The sequence below is a fragment of the Cucurbita maxima genome, unplaced genomic scaffold, assembly GCF_002738345.1.
Source record: "Cucurbita maxima cultivar Rimu unplaced genomic scaffold, Cmax_1.0 Cma_Scf00021, whole genome shotgun sequence".
NCBI classification, from domain to species: domain Eukaryota; kingdom Viridiplantae; phylum Streptophyta; class Magnoliopsida; order Cucurbitales; family Cucurbitaceae; genus Cucurbita; species Cucurbita maxima.
The window spans coordinates 3,155,990-3,170,923 of NW_019272037.1; the positions used below are offsets into that span (position 1 = coordinate 3,155,990).

Consider the following 14,934-nt stretch of genomic DNA (forward strand, 5'->3'; position numbering starts at 1 on the left):
ACCAGAAAGGGACGCGAAGAAAGGCAGAGAAGAGGGAAATAGAAAAGGAAGAAAAGTAAAAAGAAAGCGGGAGAGGGGGCGAGTGAGAAGGAGGAAGCATAATTCTGGGTTCGTGATACTCGGAAGAAGGCTGCTGCGTCGAAAAGAGAAGCAAATCGAAGCTATACGATGGGTCGCCAAGCTGTTTCCAAGCTTATAGGATCGGCCATTAATCGCAAAATTTCTTCATCTTCATCATCAGCTGGGTTTTCGCGGGCGGCGTCGCAGATTCGGCATTACGCAGCTGCTCCTCCGCCTCCGCCGGCAGTTTTCGTTGATAAGAACACTCGCGTCATCTGTCAAGGGATCACTGGTAAAAACGGTACCTTTCATACAGAGCAGGCCATCGAGTATGGCACCAAAATGGTATATCTCTTGTTCAATGGTGTAGCGTGATGTCTTTTAATGTTGAGATTAATGTTATTCAGTTTTTAGAAAGATTTCCACATGTAATTTAATAGACTCTTGAAAGTTTTTGACCCCATAAATTTCCCGCTTTTCGTTCTCAGAAATGGTAAGGTATTATGAAATGATTGTCCTACGAATAGAAAAGTGTGATACTACTATATATTTGATCTGCAATTCAATTTTGTTATGGGAAAACACTGTACGTGACGGATCTGGCTTCATGCCGGACAGTGAGCTTACTCGTCATACAGGTTAGAAATGAACTGGGACCCAAAAATGGATGTGCCTTGTCATTTCTTAGCTGCACGTATTGGCTTGATTCTCGTGGCCTATGTGCAATGTTTTTGTCGCGTACTTGAGCTCATGGGATCTGGACTAACTGTCTTATTTTAGTGTACATTCAGTTGAAATTTCTTCCACTTTTATCTGCTTATCTATGCAGTATAATCTGACTTTTAAAGCCAGGCGTTCACAGTTTTCTTTGTTTATAGGTTCCCGAAATTCTGTTGATTCTTCTTGTTTTTCGAATGTATGTTGATAAAAGTGGAGACCACCAGTTCTTAAATCATGCTGTTTGTTGAGTTAGGTTGGTGGTGTTACGCCGAAGAAGGGTGGAACAGAACACTTGGGCCTTCCTGTTTTTAACACAGTTGCTGATGCTAAAGCTGAAACAAAGGCCAATGCATCAGTTATTTACGTCCCCCCGCCATTTGCTTCAGCAGCAATATTGGAGGCGATGGAAGCTGAGTTAGATCTCGTTGTTTGTATAACGGAAGGGATCCCACAGCATGACATGGTTAGTAAAAAAAAATAAAACTTGACTTAACCAAAATTTGTCCTGTTCCAGCTAACTGGCTTCAGTAGTGATTGGAAGTGTTTTATTGAAGTGTTTAAGTGTTTAGATTTTGCATTCCAAGTGAAAGTTATTGTGACAGATATATTACATGCATGTTGACTATTTGCACGGATCAAATCTATGGATGAGTTAGTTCATTCAGCCTCCTATTCAAAATGCTAAGAACGTATAATAAATATTAATTTCAGGTGCGAGTTAAGGCTGCTTTAAACAGGCAAACCAAAACTAGATTGATTGGCCCTAATTGCCCTGGCATTATCAAGCCTGGAGAATGTAAAATTGGAATTATGCCTGGATATATCCACAAACCTGGGCGCATTGGCATTGTGTCACGATCTGGTACCTTGACCTATGAGGCGGTGAGTTCTAATTTTTGTCATCTAAATCAAGCAATAGATTCACTCGTAACATTCTTTATTTAAGAAAAGTACTTGTTGAAAAGATCACATATGCTTATCAGGTACCACATTTTATTTTTATGATTTTTTCACATAGAAGACAAGAGCATGTTGAGCTGGTCTATGGGTATCAGCAAAACATGATACCTGCTCTTACCGTTGTGAAATTTCTCTACTCTTCTTTGTCCTTATTGATATTACACTAAGCTTACTGAAGTATACATCCGTTGTTGTTGCTGTTGTTGTTGTTGTTTTTTTTTTTTTTTTGTGGATGGGACTATGTCTCTCTTCTGTATTTTACTATTTTGATTTTTTAACTGTTTTTTAAGAATATTTCGATACCTCTAGTACTTTAATTTTAATTTTGCAATTTCTAATATGCCCTTTAGGTTTTTCAAACAACTGCCGTTGGCCTTGGACAATCCACATGCGTAGGTATTGGAGGGGATCCCTTTAATGGGACTAACTTTGTTGATTGCATCGAGAAGTTTCTCGCTGATCCTCAGACAGAAGGTAATTTGTGTTTCGATTTAGTGGTCTTTTATTCCAATTTTTGACTGCACGATTCTATTTGGGAAAAAAATTATGAATCCTGATGCACGGGGTATAATAAATATTTGCGTTATCTCTTTTAGTCTATCTAATGCAATTTTAATTTCTCTTATCGCCGTCCTCCTCAAGATTTTGGCCTGTAAGATCAGGTTTGTGTTTCTTATCCCATTGTAGGTTGATATTTCGGAAGTAAATGACCATGGTTTTATAAGTTTAGATATCCTTTTATTTGGAGTTAAGAGAATAGACTGGGAAGCTTGTGAATATTCAACAATGTAAAATGTTATGAATGGATGGTAATGAACTGGCTGGATTAGAGATGGAGAACAATGATAGTTATTATTTCTTTCCTCCGCTTGTTCTAGTTTGGCTCTGGTAAATATTAATAAAAAAAAGAAAGGGATATTGATCTCCAGAATCTGATATGATGCCTTGTGCATTTCAGGTATTGTTCTAATTGGAGAAATAGGTGGGACTGCTGAAGAAGATGCTGCTGCTTTGATAAAGGTTTTGTCCTTTTTTTATAATTGGTTTAGCTTTCTGAACATATTTTATATTCGTCACTCATCACTATCAAAAACTTGCAAGTCCATTGCTACTTTTATTGATTAGTTCTAGATTTGTTAAAATCCCCTTCAAAGGTGTTGCTGTAAAGTATCTCCTGAACTGTCTTACGCATATTTTATATTCAAGTTTTTTGTGACATTCCAGGAGTGACATGGATCATATGAGCTACACTTGAATAACATAGTACCTCGTCCAATGCTTAATTGCATTAAGGTTACTGCTGCGAAATCAAGACTTGCATTGGCTCTTAGTAGGACGTTTTGAATCAGATTATGTTTGCATTGGCTTCCTAAATGTGAGATCCCACATCGATTGGAAAGAGGAACGAGTGTTAGCGAGGATGCTGAGCTCCGAAGGGTGGTGGATTGTGAGATCCCACATCGGTTGGAGAGGGGAACGAAGTATTCTTTATAAGGGTGTGGAAACCTCTCTCTAGCAAGCATATTTTAAAACTTTGAGGGAAAGCTCGAAAGGGAAAACTCAAAGAGAATAATATCTGCTAGCAGTGGGCTTGGGGCCGTTACACTAAGATACTCACGTTTATCCTTGCTGCTATTACTTCTAATGTGAAAGTAAAATGAGCTAAATTTCCATTTTAAGTTGCAGTTTAGCTACAAATTTGATTCATATTGCTTTGTCTCTGTCGCTTGGAAGGATTAATGTGGTCATTGTAACTGATTATTCAAATGGATTAGAATTGCTGACTGAGTGATGTTACAGACTGCTACATATGTTCTACTTTTGAAGAGTTTATTGTGTCATAACAGGAAAGTGGGACTGAGAAGCCTATTGTTGCATTCATTGCTGGCCTAACTGCTCCTCCAGGCCGTCGCATGGGTCATGCTGGTGGTACGTAAACTTTTAGATTGATTAGTTCCCGATATGTTAACTCGTATACATAGTGTTTGTTTCGATTGTTTGCCTTCATTGCTGGCTAACCCTTCATATGTAATGGTTTCTCTCTAGTTTCTGCATACATTGTGTTGATAATAAAATGGTAATATTTCGTGGCATTTGGATTTTGCAGCCATTGTTTCAGGTGGAAAAGGTACAGCCCAAGACAAAATCAAGACTCTAAGAGAAGCTGGAGTAACAGTGGTGGAGTCACCTGCGAAAATTGGCGTTACGATGCTCGATGTTTTCAAACAGAGAGGCCTCGTTAGTTAAACTGAAAGCAACAGATTTCAGAGTTCCACATTTCCATGTTGGCACAAAACTTGGAGTTCCTACTTCCACCTAAAATGGTGTAAAATTTTCAATAAGGTACCCAACTTTTCGCTGTTGACATAGTTTTTGAGGCGTTCAATGTCTTGAGTTTTAGAGCCTCTAGCTGCTGGAGATTCATTTTAAAACTCACTTATAGAGATACTTTGTTTTAGATTCAATTTCTGTTCGATATCAAGTTATACCACCGACATCGTTTGACTCCTATTTGGATTTGTTCTGAATATATATATGTTAGATTCAAGTTGTATTATCAGGATTTGGCTTGAACTGGGGAGATTTATCGTTTCTCTCCAGTTTTTCGTTATGTAGTGTAAAAATCCAATTTATTAACTTCTTGGGACGGAATATTTTTAAATGAAGCAATGAAGGGATCTTGGTTCAAAATGCAAACTAGACACTGCAACGACTGCTAGCACCGTCGCAATGGGGTTCGATACAGTATGAAAAACGTGCTATTGATCACCCATGTTGTGGCAAGATTGTAGCTTGATGATATTCGTAACTTCCTGGGCTCTTAAGTTGAGAAATATAATTAATTGATTAAACAACTTGAAATGGATGAAATTACTGAGCTTAGTCGTGGTTTAGATCGGTAAATTTGTTATAATGTCCAAAACACATCGTATTGACTGATCAACCCTCGACCATATGGATATGTAAAAAATATATCCATATGAATCAAATGAAGTTGTTTTGTAATTTTATAAGTCATTATGTTTCCCCTCATGGACTATATTTGGAATGATTGGCAAAAATAACTCTATTGTCGGTCTCTTGAGTGGGTTCACCACTATTTGTTACACGTGTGATGTAGTCGGACATACCCTCCAACTCCATCTTCATCACCTCCAATTTGGTGTATGGAGTCGTTACTTGCTTTACATGATCGACCTACCTTCAGAATTTTTCCAATGTATCTCATGCCTCTTTTTTCATCCGAGGAAGAGGCAAATAAAGTAAAGGCCTCGGCAAAGCAAGCATGACTTTCATTTACAAAAAAGGCAGAAATCCATCTTAACCGTCCAATGAAGAATAAGAGGAGAAGAAAACATTAAGACCACTCAAATCTTTTTAGATAATATCTTCATTGCATAGAATGTCAATCCCCACTACCTAATAATTATATCAATCATATACGGGGCCTAGAGCAACGAACATGGTTCAAACGTGTCTATACAATGCCTTTCTCATCTTCACTCAAAAAGCCATGCACTCAACTATTTATGATACCTTTAACGAGATTGGTCAATTTAATTTGGAATCGGTCCTTTTTTTAATGCACAGATAAGCAAACTGTATTCTTCAAAAAAAAAAAAAAAAAAAAAAAAAGAAGCCCAAACATTGTTAAAGCCCAATTGAGCCCATTCCGAAAATTCAAAACAAGAGTATCTGCAACTCGTCATCATCTGGTGGCAAACCAAATTCAGTATAATTCATTTTGATGCAATCCTTTCTCCCCTCTTTCCCCCTTTAGTATCATCGTCTCTGGATTCAGCTCTGCCTTTTCTCCGTCCATTCTGTTGTTTTAGGGTTTTGCTCCATTTCTCCACTCGAAAAACTTTTCCATTTCTCATTTGCTTTTCCATGGGAAATTCGTAGCGTTGACCCGTGTTTCAATTTCCTTATCATTATCACATTTTTCTTTAATATCTCCAATCATGGTTGGGAAGATCGAGCCTGTCAATGGTTCTGCTAAATCTGGATCGAATAATCCGAGCAATTCTGGAACCATGACGTCCAATGCTAAATCTGATCTGTTTAACAGTTTGTCTCTCAAATCACTTAAGCTCAAGACCAAGCAACAGGAGCTTCTGATCCGAGTCTCAATCCTTTTCCTCGTCTATGTACTGGCCTTCATTACTAGGCTCTTCAGTGTTCTCCGGTATGAATCCATGATCCATGAGTTTGATCCCTACTTCAATTACCGAACTACGCTCTTCCTCACGGAGAAGGGCTTTTACGAATTCTGGAATTGGTTTGATTCTGAGAGTTGGTATCCTCTTGGTCGAATCATTGGCGGGACGCTCTATCCTGGGCTTATGGTCACGGCCGCTATTATCTACTGGGGGCTGCGGTTTCTGAAGTTCGCTGTGCATATTCGTGAGGTTTGTGTATTGACAGCTCCATTTTTCGCATCAAATACCACATTGGTTGCGTACTTTTTCGGTAAAGAAATCTGGGACTCGGGGGCTGGGCTTGTTGCAGCCGCTTTGATAGCTATTTGTCCAGGTTACATTTCGAGATCTGTTGCGGGATCGTACGATAATGAAGGTGTCGCCATTTTTGCGTTGTTGTTGACATTCTATCTATTCGTAAAGGCGGTGAATACTGGATCCCTTGCTTGGGCTCTATCCTCCGCTTTTGGGTACTTTTACATGGTTTCGGCCTGGGGTGGCTATGTATTTATAATTAACCTTATTCCACTCTATGTGCTTGTTCTTCTGATAACGGGAAGATACTCAATGCGATTGTATGTGGCGTATAATTGTATGTATATCTTGGGAATGTTGCTTGCCATGCAAATTCGATTCGTTGGTTTTCAGCATGTTCAGTCTGGGGAGCATATGGCTGCAATGGGCGTCTTCTTCTTGATTCAGGTTCTAATTCTTCATTATCTCTTTGTTGACTTTGTTATTTTCTATTGTGTAATATCATCTGTTAGCGGCAGCGGAATAAATTATTTTGTATTCTCCAAGTTGTTATATGATGAAGTGTGGCATCGTCTTGAGCGAAGGTAAAAGAACTAAAATTTGATTCCAATAGTAGCCAAAGGAACGTTTCAATGTTGAGTATTTATGTTGTTGCTCAAGGAGTGATCCCATTGGTCGGGGTCTTGGGCACTCAATGATAATGCACCTAGGTGCAAAGCTCTACACGGGGAAAATCCTTGCGCAGTCGAAAGCTAGCGTTGAGGCGGGCATTTATTTAGTTTATCGTTGTTCTTGTTGTTGGTGGTGTTATGATACAAGGATTGCTTTAGCTAACTTTGTCTTTAATCTTATCTTATACACTATTTCTTTTACCCGTATGAAAAAATGGTTACCTCGGTCGGAACTACGCAGTGAAGAGAAGAAGTGTTTATGGTTTCTCAGAATGCATGTCATGTCATTCATTGAACTAATTAACCTCTCTTACAGGTATTTTACTTCTTGGACTGGGTGAAGTACATGCTCAGTGATACCAAACTGTTTCAATCCTTCCTGAAGATCACCGTTACTAGTGCAGTTGCTGTGGGTAGTGTTGCTTTGGGAGTTGGCACTGCATCTGGGTATATATCCCCGTGGGCTGGCCGGTTTTATTCTCTTTTGGATCCGACGTATGCGAAAGATCACATACCTATTATAGCCTCTGTCTCCGAGCATCAACCCACAGCTTGGTCATCTTTCATGTTTGACTTCCACATTTTGCTTTTCCTTTTCCCAGCTGGTCTCTATTTTTGCTTCAAACGCTTGTCCGATGCAACAATTTTCATAGTCATGTACGGTCTCACTAGCATGTACTTTGCTGGAGTTATGGTAAGGTTAATTCTTGTTGCTACACCTGCAGTATGTCTTATCAGTTCCATAGCTGTCTCTGCTACAATTAAGAACCTGACCCAGTTAGTGAGGGCTAAACGAAAGGCTTCTCAGATTAGTTCTGGTAAAGGAGCCAGCAATGTGAAGGGTTCCTCTAAGGTAAGTCCAGCTTTGTTTTTCTTCCTAATCGGTAGGCTTATACAGTTTTTAATCGTATCCAATCTTAATTGGCATTGAATTGTTCAATTCCCATGCTTACATTAATACTCTTGACTAATTACCTATGCTTTCAACAGGGATCTCTTGATCAATCCCCGCCTTTCCAAAAGAACGGTGCTATTGCATTACTCGTTGGTGCTTTTTACTTGCTTTCAAGGTATGTGACCCATTGTACATGGGTCACCTCAGAAGCTTATTCATCTCCATCAATTGTCTTGGCTGCGAGGGGTGCGCATGGGAACAGGGTTATCTTTGATGACTACCGTGAGGCATACTTTTGGCTCAGACAGAATACCCCTCAAGACGCTAAGGTGATGTCATGGTGGGATTATGGTTACCAGATCACAGCAATGGGAAACAGAACTGTCATCGTTGACAACAATACCTGGAATAACACACACATTGCTACTGTTGGGCGTGCAATGTCTTCTTACGAAGATGATGCATATGAAATAATGAGATCACTCGATGTCGATTATGTGCTAGTTGTCTTTGGTGGTGTTACCGGCTATTCATCAGATGATATTAACAAGTAAGGGTATTTCACCTTTTTTCCCCTTTCTAGTGAATGGTTTTGTTTTTTGAGTAGGAAATGAGATGTCTTATTTGATGGGGATTGTATATCATAATAGATTTTTGTGGATGGTGAGAATTGGAGGTGGCGTTTTCCCTGTAATTAAAGAGCCCGATTATCTGGTAAATGGAGAATATCGAGTCGACAAAGGGGCAGCCCCGAAGATGTTGAATTGTCTAATGTAAGTTTCTTGGTATTGGAAGATGATTCATGTGTATGTGTACTTTGTTACCTTTTTTTTTATCTCCTGATATGAGGTAATGTGGATATTCTGTTCCGTGGTACCAGGTACAAGCTTTCATATTATCGGTTCGGAGAGCTAGTAACAGAATATGGCAAGCCTCCTGGGTAAGTTCAGAATCTATCACCATTAAGTCTAAAGAAATTGGCTAATATGAGCGTAGCTCTTAGTACTGTTTCCCTTGAGGTCGGAGGTTTATGTCTCGGTGTTTACTATAATAAGCTTGGACTGGTGGAGATGTGTACTTTGCAGTTGTGTGGTGCGTTGATGGCCTTCATGGTTTCTGTATGATGGCAGGTATGATCGTGCCAGAGGAGTTGAAATTGGAAACAAAGATATCAAACTTGAGCACTTGGAAGAGGCGTTCACCACATCTAATTGGATAGTTCGTATTTATAGAGTCAAACCACCCAATAACAGGTGGTGATTGCTCTTTCCGCCCCTCCCCTCTTTGGAACGGCTACACAACAAGTGAGGTACAACACTGAGCGAGAGTTTTTTGAAATAGTGTTATTCTTCTAGGGAGACAAAGTAAACCGGAATTTTGCTTACAACTTTGAGAGGTAGTACTGAATGCGTCAATATTTGATGGAGTTCTCATTGACTTAAATATTACTAAGCTCTTTCATTAAAAGTAGTTTTTAAACGCTTAAAAGTCAATCCAAACATATTTTCATGATTTTCATGATTTTCATGGAGACTTCATGACAACAAATAATAACCTTAAGCACAGGTATAAGTGTTTATCAAGATGTAGCTTCCATTTATTGCTCTCTCCATCGCCAGATGAAAGTATATAACCCGAAAACTTTTATGAATGGAAGTATATAACCCACTTGTTGGATGATGAAAGTCCGAAAACTTTTATGAATGAAAGTATATAACTCACTTGTTGGATGATGAAAGTCCGATGAACTTTTATGAATCTAAATGAAAGTATATAACCTACTGGTTGGATAATGAAAATCCCAACACCAACATCAATTTTAGGAAATGATGGGTTTATAATGAAAATCCCACATCAACTAATTTTAGAAAATGACGGGTTTATAATCAAGGAATACTATTATCTTTTGGTATGAGGTCTTCTGGAAAGTCCAAAACAAAGTCGTAAGAGTTTATGCTCAAATTAGATAATATCATACCAATGTAGTATACCATTATTCTTTAGGTACGAGGCCTTCTGGAAAGCTCAAAGCAAAGTCATTATGCTCAAATTAGACAATATCATACCATTGTAGTATACCATTATGGAGATTGGTGATTTCTAACACCACTAACGCAAAGTCGTGAGAGTTTATGCTCAAATTAGACAATATCATACCATTGTAGTATACCATTATGGAGATTGGTGATTTCTAACGTATTTGTAGAAGAAGAGTACATGACTAATAATGACGAGCTTAGTAATATTTCAACCTCGTTAAACCCACAAAATCATGCTTAATATAACAGATATATCCCTCGTTTATAAAATTTGAAAATCCGTTGATTCTGTGAACTTGTGTCTTCCTGCACTTCAACAACGCTATAAAACCGAATGATTTTTTAAATTATCAAAAGAAGAAGAAGAAAAAAAAAAAAAAAGAAAGAGAGCAGCTGTAACGTGAACTTAAGGGCATTAAATCTCCATCCTCTGAATTAGGAAAAATGGGAAAATCTAGCAAAGATGAAGTTGTGCAATTGCCGTTACCAAAACCTAGAATGTAGGCAACTCTATACAGATGATAGTAGTTTTCTGAATCAATATACTTATTCTTACCGTTATTTTCCCATCCAGCCAGCCCCAAACTTGAAACATCGGATTCCTCAGCTCGATGAGCGACGAGGATGTCCTGAGGGGGAGGGAGAGATGAGTTGATTGATAAACAAATGAACAGTATGAAATCACTTTTCAATGTAAACTAAACCAACAAAGGCAAGTGCAGAAAAGCCACATGTGAGGCAGACAACATTTCAATACATGAAATGGTTCCCGGAGAAGCCAAAGTATTACAGACCTTCGCAAACAAAATAATGCACATAACTTCCTTAATCTACAAAGAATTCTGAGCTCTGAAATGGAAATAGAAGGAAATAGAAGATCGAAGGACCTTTACCTACGGATTATTATAGTCAAATTTCAAAAATCGAAAAACTCGAATAATTAACATACAAGGATGTTTTCTATATTCAGTAATGGTTCCAGATTCAAATCACTTGCAACACCTGCCAAAGAATGAAAGGAAGACATTTAGTTGTACAGAATTTATGAAATCACTGCATCAGACAAACAATTTACATTTTCCATAAAATCTAGAAACTCCAAATCGAAATAAGTCAGAAAAACGTCTAAACCAAAAGGAAAAACTACCATTTAACCTTCTAATATTTGGTAGTTAGGACTTGTGTAAAAGTGCATATGCAGAAATTTCTCACGGAGAATATCAACTTCGACTGAAACCAACGGCCTTCCGAACCATTGAGGTTCCTCATGCCAGCAATACCGAAATCAAACCAAGGAATAGAGAAGCTGGGGGTGGGGGTACAGTTCTGTTCAGAAAATCAATTGAACACGTTCATTGACTGACAAACAGTTCAAAGATTAAGCACATGCTCTCACCAAATTTCAGGACACTGATAAAGAAAAGTCTTGTTTTTATTCTTTTTTTTTTTTTTTTTTTTTAATGTGAACGAAGATGAGAAGCATTATTAGCAACACCACAGATAAGACTACCTGATAACAGCTAGGCTACAAATCATAACAAAAATCTGAGCATGGCATTAAACAGGGTGAAGTTTCTCACCTTATGAATGTGTGTAAATATAAAAGACTACATTAAAATTGTCAATTCCTAAAAAAGTTTTAAAACAAATATTCAGCTGCGACCCAGGAGGTACTTTTGAGCCTATTTATATAGTATCTGAACTCCATCCAACCTAAACGAGATCAAAAGAAAAAGGGTCGATTGCTATTTTCCATAGTCACTTCACATACAGGCAACATAAGCATAAAACTTTTTTGATGTTTTCAGGTAGGGAAACGTGCATGCTGGAGAAAAATGAGTTCAAGATTCATAAAGCAATATAAATTATTTGACAAACGCATAAGACAATGAGGGAAATTTAACCAAGCTCATAAGATAAATTGCAAAAAAAAAAAAAAAAAAAAAAAAAAAAAAAAAAAGAATTATGTTAGCTCTCTCGATGGAAAAATTAATGAAAAGTTTATTGCAAAATAGTCAATAAAGGATTGAGATACAAATACCCAGAGGTCCATATCTAATACAACTCCAAATTCATTCAAAGTCCTGCTCTTATTGTATCTGATTTCATTCTTCAAATCTTATCACACATAAATATTGCCAAGGCATGGACATGGTGATTTGTGGATGACTCTCATTTCGTAGTACCATTCAAATACCTAAAGACACAAAATCAGGCAACGGTTAAGATCTTTAAGCTCTACATAGATGTCGAAGGACAAAGAGAGTGTCTTTTTCCTTGTTCACTAATAATTTGACTAATTTAACTCATGTTTCACAACCAGCGATTAGGGAGAAGAAAGGCTTCTTAAAACCAACAAGAACAAAGGAAGAATTCTAGGGAGGGAACTGGAGAGAAGAGTGCTCTAAAATTTGAAATATTTAGTGAGCTCATATTACTAAATGTCTGCTAGGCCAGAAAATAGATTCACAGACCCAACAAATTGAGCATTCAGCAATATGTAGACATAGTAAAGGTCCTTACTGACAATAATGGATATTGAAGATAGATGTTTAAGATGCTTAACCAAACATGTCTTATCTTAAAGGCCGATAGAAATCAAACGGAGGACTAATAAACACTCCGTGGATGTATTTTAATTAAGGGGCATTAAAGAATAATCAGTATCAATCGTTTTAAAAAAAAAAAAAAACTAAAAAATGAATACAAGAAATAACTTGGCAAGAGCAGGCAGGAGTAACGGGATTGCACATGTTGGGTTAATCCATCCCAAGTAAATGTTCAGAGAGTGGACCACAAAATTGTTCAAATGAATTAAAACTGAAATCAACAAGAATTATATCAACGTTTGTATAAACTAGATTGATAACATTTCAAAAGGGAAGAAAATAAATTGAGTTGTAATACCAGTAATCATCAATCAAGATCTTCCTGCATGGGCTCTGAAGAGCTCTGATTTCCCCTATTTCTGGAGCTAGGTTCGTCGCTATTTCCACTATTGTTGCCACCTCCGCTGTTACTAGTCTCAGCGGCCGAACCAAAACCTCTGAATGGCCAAGGAAATGCTATCCTCCTAACCCTCCGCTCATGTTGACTCGGTGAATTCTCGTCGGAATTAGGATCGCTTCCACCAACATATTCCCCACGGACAGAAGAATCACCAAAGGGTTGACTTTCGCTTTGACTTCGATTAGGAGCTGAAGTCCCACGATTCCTTTGCTCGTAATCGGGATCATCTGTGGGCAATTCATATCGACATACCGGACAAGAATTATGCAATTCCAGCCATGGAATGATACAATCTGCGTGATATATGTGTTTGCAAGGCATCTGTTTCGCCTCCTCGTTGAGCTCAAACGTATCCTTACACACAGCGCACTGGGAAGAATCTGAGGCCAACAATTCCTCCGTAATTTTGATATTTGGAAGTGCCTCAATCGCCGACTTTGAAGCGGGAGGGGTTCCATAACGGTTCGGATCGTTTTCAGCAAGTTGTTGAATCAACTGCTCGAGGCCGGGGCCGAAGAAGTAATCTCCAAGATTGAAATTGGAAGAGGGATGAAACGCCTCTCCCGATGCGTTCTGGATTACCAATTGAACATTAGCGCTTTGAAGATAGTTCTGGAGGAAGAGCAAGGGACTAAAATCGTCAGGGTCTTGCAAGGACGACGACCGATGAGAACCGCCTCCCAATAGCGCCGATAGATCATTCATCATAGAACCGCCACCGCCAATGCCACCGGATGATGATGTCGTGGAGAATATAATCGGGAAACCTCCATTTCCACCGCCATTTCCACCGCCACCGGAGCTGAACGGCGGAAATGCCTCGGATGTGAAGGAGAGGAAAGGATTGGGAACAAGGCTAGGGTTAGGGTTTGGACTATCCATTTCTTCAACGAAGCTATCGTTGCAGTTGGGGCACAAAAGATCGGAGGATGATGAGGGAGTAATTGTTACCGTACGATTGCACGTATAGCAGAAGAAGAGCTGAGGGCCATGCGAGGCGGCGCCACCGCCAGCTCCGTCGCCAAAGTTACCGCCGGACGATGACATTCCGATAAAAACTGAAACCTGAGATTGTAGATTTTTTCTCAAGCTCTAGCGATAGGAGGAGAAGAAGGAGGGATGGAGAAAGGTGCAATGAAATTCGAGCGCGAGTGATGCGGAGAAGGAAGCGAGGAAGACCGGAGGAAGAGATTAGCAGATTCTATTTTCCTTTTTACAAAATTCTTTTTCGCGAGGAAATTGGGTAATAATTAATTGTTTCTACGCACTTAAATATATTCTAAATTAATATAAAAAAACTTTTTTAAAAAAATTAATATCTTTAAATTTAAAATAAATTTTATTTCAAAAGTATTTTAAAATTTCTAAATATTAGCTTTTTTTTTTCTTTTTTTTTTCTAATGTTAAAAAATAACATGATATTCCAATATTAATACCTTTAAACTTTTTTATCCTTAAAAAATATATTTTTCAAAAAATAATATTAATAGCCTAAACCCTTAAAAAAAATAATAAAATTTTATAATTTAGATATAAAATAATAAGTGAAGATTTAAGAGAGCATTCAATAAAAAATAAACAAAAAATAATAGAGAAATAATTTATAGCTAATAGATAATGAATAATTCGTGCGTATTTACAATTAATATTATATCTCTAACTGTATTCATAAACTTTTTGTGAGTTTTTTTCTTTATTAAAGTAATAATTATGTGCATATTTTTTAAATATGGTATGTAAATGTGTTTTAAATTGTTTTAAAGTCGGAGGATATTAATAAAAAAATATTAATTGAAATATATTTTTGATACAAAATATTAACCTTTCCAAAATTCCACCGTCTTCCCAAGAAAATGGGCCAGGTTTGATGAATCTCCTACTGTCCAGCCCAAATAATATCTCTATCCCAGTTGCGAAGACGCCAACGAAGTCCACCACGGCCTAGTTATTTGATCCAAACAGCATCATTATTCAGCTTCCACCATTGAGCTGGCGGTGGAGTCCAGCGAATTCAGGATGGATATTGCGACGGAGCCACCTGGGGTGGAACTCCATGCTAGCAAGAAGAGCGCGTGTATCAGATTCCTGCTAGAGTGATGAACAAATTTCGTCAGGCCCAATGG

General features: G+C 38.1%; 3 protein-coding genes across 8 annotated transcripts; 2 read left to right on the forward strand and 1 right to left on the reverse strand.

Annotated features, from left to right (window-relative positions):
• The first annotated feature begins 9 nt into the window (after window positions 1-9).
• LOC111495830 (succinate--CoA ligase [ADP-forming] subunit alpha-2, mitochondrial) lies at window positions 10-4,300 on the forward strand. The gene is made up of 7 exons (XM_023146027.1): window positions 10-405; window positions 1,034-1,243; window positions 1,492-1,662; window positions 2,091-2,214; window positions 2,699-2,760; window positions 3,588-3,669; window positions 3,848-4,300. Exons 1-7 carry the CDS (start codon window positions 169-171, stop codon window positions 3,985-3,987), a joined length of 1,026 nt encoding a protein of 341 aa, XP_023001795.1. The 5' UTR covers window positions 10-168; the 3' UTR covers window positions 3,988-4,300.
• Window positions 4,301-5,468: 1,168 nt separating this feature from the next.
• Window positions 5,469-9,230, forward strand: LOC111495815 (dolichyl-diphosphooligosaccharide--protein glycosyltransferase subunit STT3B). The gene is made up of 6 exons (XM_023146006.1): window positions 5,469-6,644; window positions 7,185-7,721; window positions 7,859-8,313; window positions 8,414-8,536; window positions 8,644-8,703; window positions 8,894-9,230. Exons 1-6 carry the CDS (start codon window positions 5,706-5,708, stop codon window positions 9,021-9,023), a joined length of 2,244 nt encoding a protein of 747 aa, XP_023001774.1. The 5' UTR covers window positions 5,469-5,705; the 3' UTR covers window positions 9,024-9,230.
• Window positions 9,231-10,478: 1,248 nt separating this feature from the next.
• On the reverse strand, window positions 10,479-14,050 carry LOC111495829 (E3 ubiquitin-protein ligase RING1-like). Of its 6 annotated transcripts, none has more exons than XR_002720358.1 (4): window positions 12,710-14,050; window positions 11,844-11,999; window positions 10,958-11,128; window positions 10,479-10,804 (listed from the first exon to the last, which is right to left on the reverse strand). XR_002720358.1 is itself a non-coding variant. In XM_023146025.1 (2 exons), exon 1 carries the CDS (start codon window positions 13,856-13,858, stop codon window positions 12,719-12,721), a length of 1,140 nt encoding a protein of 379 aa, XP_023001793.1. In that variant the 5' UTR covers window positions 13,859-14,050; the 3' UTR covers window positions 10,479-10,804; window positions 12,710-12,718. The 6 variants fall into 6 exon arrangements, 2 of the variants coding, with proteins under 2 accessions (XP_023001793.1, XP_023001794.1); XR_002720359.1 differs by having other exon boundaries at window positions 10,950-11,128; XR_002720361.1 differs by lacking the exon at window positions 11,844-11,999.
• Between the last annotated feature and the right edge of the window lie 884 nt (window positions 14,051-14,934).